Source organism: Pteronotus mesoamericanus, unplaced genomic scaffold, assembly GCF_021234165.1.
Source record: "Pteronotus mesoamericanus isolate MK-2021 breed Mesoamerican mustached bat unplaced genomic scaffold, CSHL_Meso_final contig_65, whole genome shotgun sequence".
Taxonomy (NCBI): Eukaryota; Metazoa; Chordata; class Mammalia; order Chiroptera; family Mormoopidae; genus Pteronotus; species Pteronotus mesoamericanus.
The window spans coordinates 3,858,428-3,862,615 of NW_026555228.1; the positions used below are offsets into that span (position 1 = coordinate 3,858,428).

At 46.3% G+C, this 4,188-nt stretch overlaps 1 protein-coding gene across 1 annotated transcript; it reads left to right on the top strand.

The window, feature by feature from the left end:
- The first annotated feature begins 2,938 nt into the window (after positions 1 to 2,938).
- Positions 2,939 to 3,805, top strand: PRR32 (proline rich 32). The gene has a single exon (XM_054580997.1). It carries the CDS (start codon positions 2,939 to 2,941, stop codon positions 3,803 to 3,805), a length of 867 nt encoding a protein of 288 aa, XP_054436972.1.
- The last annotated feature ends 383 nt before the right edge of the window (positions 3,806 to 4,188 follow it).

A 4,188-nucleotide genomic window follows, 5' to 3' on the forward strand; every position in this document is an offset into this window, starting at 1 on the left:
TTATTTGTCACAATGAGAGTGTAGGGGGTGTACTTCTAGGATCTAGTGGACAGAGAGCAGGGATGCTGGTAAATATTCTATAATGCCTGAGACAGCTCCCTACAACAAAGAATTATCTGGCCCAAATACTAGCACTGCTGGCATTGAGAAACCCTGGTCTCAAGGCTTAGAGGAGGCAGAGCTCTCAGGTTAGGAGGCCTGGAACCTTGGACGAGTGTGGAGAGGAAAATACACCCACACACCTCCCCCATCCCTTTGTAATTTCACTGAACTGGGAGAGTGAAAACCAGCCTTGAGTAAATTAAACCACTGCTATTTTGGTGTGGTTTTATTATCACAGATTGTCTCTTCTGCTAATACAGATTAAAAGCCAGATTGAAAAAAACACTCTTCAAATCTGCACTATGGCCAGAATGCCATATACATGCAACTTGGACGATACACAACCTTGTTGTGATGCCATCAAAGCAACGCAGTAAGTGATGGAAACTTAGAAAGCTTTTTAAATGCTCATGTTGAACCAGTGGAAAGAGATTTTATTAGAGAATAAGGAAGTGCAACTTTTTGAAAGTCATTTTGCGAGCTTTCGACAAGTCTAGAAGGGAAAGACATTGATTCTTTATTACCTTACTTGACTTCAAAGTGTTTCTTTCATCTTCTTTGACAAAGTATATTCCTAATACAACTATTAAATTTATCATTCATGATGAGGCTCATATTTTGACTCATGTGGAGATAGCTTTGTATTGCTGCTAGACCGGAATGTTACAAGAGAGAGTAACAAAGAGGCTAGATATGTGAGAAAGAAGATTGCTTAATAAGTCGCGATTAGTGTAATCTATAAGAAAGGGGAGACACTTTATATGTATGATCCCTCTAAACAGGAAGAAAAGAGGTGGTGGGAAACAAAGATGTTGGGGTTTTTCCTCAACTTGGCAACAATTGGTATCATTGGAAAGAGTTCATCAACTGCTAAACACCTTTTTTGTGTACCACTAGGAGGTTTAGACATGTTTTAGGGATCCAAGATGGCGGTGGAGTAGGTAGAAGTTGCATTTACCTCCTCTTAGGACCAAACCAGAATTACTGCTAAATTATAGAGCAATCAACTTGAATAACCAACGGGAAACTAGCCAAACAGAAGTCTTATAACTAAGGATTTACAGAAGCCACATTGAGACTAGTAGGAAGGGTCGAGACTCAAAAAGGGCTGACCCCACGCCTGCATGTGGCAGCTGAGAATCTGGAAAGATATCTCAATTGCAAAGGTTCCCCCTGAGGAGCGTGGGGTCTCTACCTCATGCCAGGCTCCCCAGCCCGGAGCACCAAAACCAGGAAGAGGACCCCACATGACATCTGGCTGTGAAACTTAACAGAAATTCTGTCAACTGGGGAAAGAGGGAAGTCAACTAGACGCCCAGGCGTCCTCTTCAAAGGTTAATGCACAAAAATCTCATTTGAGGCCACTCATCCTTGGCTCTCATGGAGGGAAAGCAGCTCAGAGGGTTTTGTGGCTTCTGGGAGAAGGCTAAAGGGACAGCCACCAGAGGTCCCTGTGCTGAGTCCTTCAGTCACACTTCTCGCAAATGCCGTCTTTCCATGGTCAAGCAAGCACTCCCTTCCATAAGGTATCAGCCTAAGGAAATCCACTAGCTCCACAGCTCCAAGACCCAAGTCTCTTTGTCTTTGCCCTCCCTAGGTCATGCCCTGCGGAGGAGTGTGCTAACCACCAGCAACTGGGGCTGGTGGTTCAGACTTCCCTAGAGGGCCTTTAAAGAGGTCTGGGGACACTCAGGGTGTCAGAGGTGAGGAAATTTAGACTGGGAAAACAGGAAGTGACTTAGGCCAAAAATGTACAAGGCAAAATCTGAGCTAGTGTGTGTAAGTTTTCATACCTGTTATGCCTTATAGCCTGCTCCCCAACTCAAAGAGAAGTTTTCAAAGCTCTATTACAGGAAATATATATTTCTGTGTGTTTATATAAATATATATACTTATATATTGATTTTATTTATTTTTAAAGGTATTTATTTATTTTTAGAGTGGGGGAGGGAGGAAGGGAGGGAAACATCCATGTGTGGTTGCCTCTTGTGCGCCCCCTACTGGGAAGCTGGCCCGCAACCCAGCCATGTGCCCTGACTGGGAATCGAACCGGCGACCCTTTGGTTTGCAGGCTGGAACTCAATGCACTGAGCCACACCAGCCAGGGCTATATATACTTATATATATTTATATATGTATATACACATAGCTGAAAAACTAGAAAGTAGGATGAAGGAAAAAATTGCAAATCGAGGGGCTAAAAAATAAAAGGCAATATGATTCTTAGATGGATTTATATAGTGCTATTTTGTTTCATTTTCACAACAGGACACTGAGATTGCAAAGTACTTTAATCTCCCAAATCTCTGTTCCCCACCAAGGTAATGTGCATTCCGCAAACTGGAAGTTTAAATGCGATTAGTCATGGAACCATTGTTTGTATTTCCAAAGTCAAAGTAGAGAATTGACAACTACCTTTCCTAACTAAAACTTCAGAAATAACTCTTGCCTCCATCCTTCTCCTAAAATGTTCAAATGATCTCTCTTTCCAATTGGCCTGCAACCAGGTTAATGGACTGAATATCTTTACCATCCATCTGCCAGTGTACAAATAGAAGTCCTACATTTAGCTTCAAAGGAGTGTCACAGATTTAGTCCCTCCCCATCCCCCTATTGTTTTGTCATTCCGTTTCCTAGCAACTGGTCCCCCAGCAAGAGAATTCCAAATCTAGAACGCAGCAGTTGGTCCCTGGCTTCATTCAGCCTTCATGCTGCTCTGAGGCAGAAGCAGGAGTCCTCGCTCCAGACCGCCTTGTCCCGTGTGGGCGTTCAGCCGGTGTTCTCCATCGCCAGTGTCCTCCGCCGTGGCAGAAGGCGTTCCTGATGGACTTTCCTCATGGCTAACACTGACTGTGTTCCTGATGGGCGAGGCCCTCTGCTCATAGAGTTGGATGCTGACGACAGTGGGAACCAGCAGCCGCGCTGCGTCGGGATCTTCCGGAGTGTGAATCCCGGGCAGATGGACGATGTGAAGGCTTGGGGTAAACCTCGGGAGCCGCTGAGACGTCCCTTCAATTTGCGGACCCATCTGGCCACGAAGAAACCGGAGCCCCCCAAGAAGACAACATCGGACGTGTCTGTGGACAGTTCGAGAGCTCCCAATCGGTCGGATGGCCCAGTCCCTGCTGTTGTGGAAGACTCCCGAGCAACGGCTGAAGTAAAGAGCGCTGAGGGGCCGGCAGGCTGGAGGGGAATGGGCCCCAATCCTATCCATGTGTCCCGAGAATTTTGTGGCGTCCCTCCCTCCGTGATAATGGGGGGGATAAGGTTGAGTAGTGGGGACACTTGGAGAGGTGGCAATACAGGGCCTTCTGTGCCTTTGCCACAGGGTCCAGGGTTCTTTCCACCCAGAGGCCCACCAGTAGGTGGTCCTCTCTGTAATCCCACTGCGAGATTGGGAATAATGATGCCGCCGCCTCCAGAAAATTGGAGGATGGCTTACCCCGAAGGGGGGCCTCCAGTTCGATTCCCACCGGGAGGCCCCAGGTTCCCCATGGAGGGCGGCCCAAGGCCTATCACTTTTCCTTGCAGCATTGCAGGTTTCCCTCCATCCGCTGCCATTCCGGGACCTCCCCGTTCCTCTCTGATTCCCACTATGCCTTTCGCATTTGCTCCTCCCCAAATAATCCGTCCTCAGCCGCCCCTTCCTGATACCGATTTCCCTTCCTGGTGTAAAAAAAGGATGGAGGACTTAAAGAAGTGAAGCCGAAAGACATGAAACTTTTTTGTTTGTGTGTTTCTTTTGAAACCCTCTACCCTCTTATACTCTGGTTAGCACTAAAGTGTCTTACATACTGGGGCCTTCAATAAGGATTCTGAAGTCAGAAGGAAAAAAATTGTTTTAGCACTTTGATAATAGGTTTGCAAATTGGCCTGCAGGCCCAGTGTGGCCCACAGCCACAGCCGTTCATTTACCTGTTCATTTACAGGTTCATTTACCTGTTGTCTATGGCTGCTTTTCTGCTATGTTGGCAGAGTTGAGTAGCTGCCACAGCCATTGTGTGGTCTACAAAGTCTAAACTGTTTACTCTCTGGTCCTTTACAGGGAAAGCTTCTTAAACCCTTATACTTTTATATTCTTTGAGG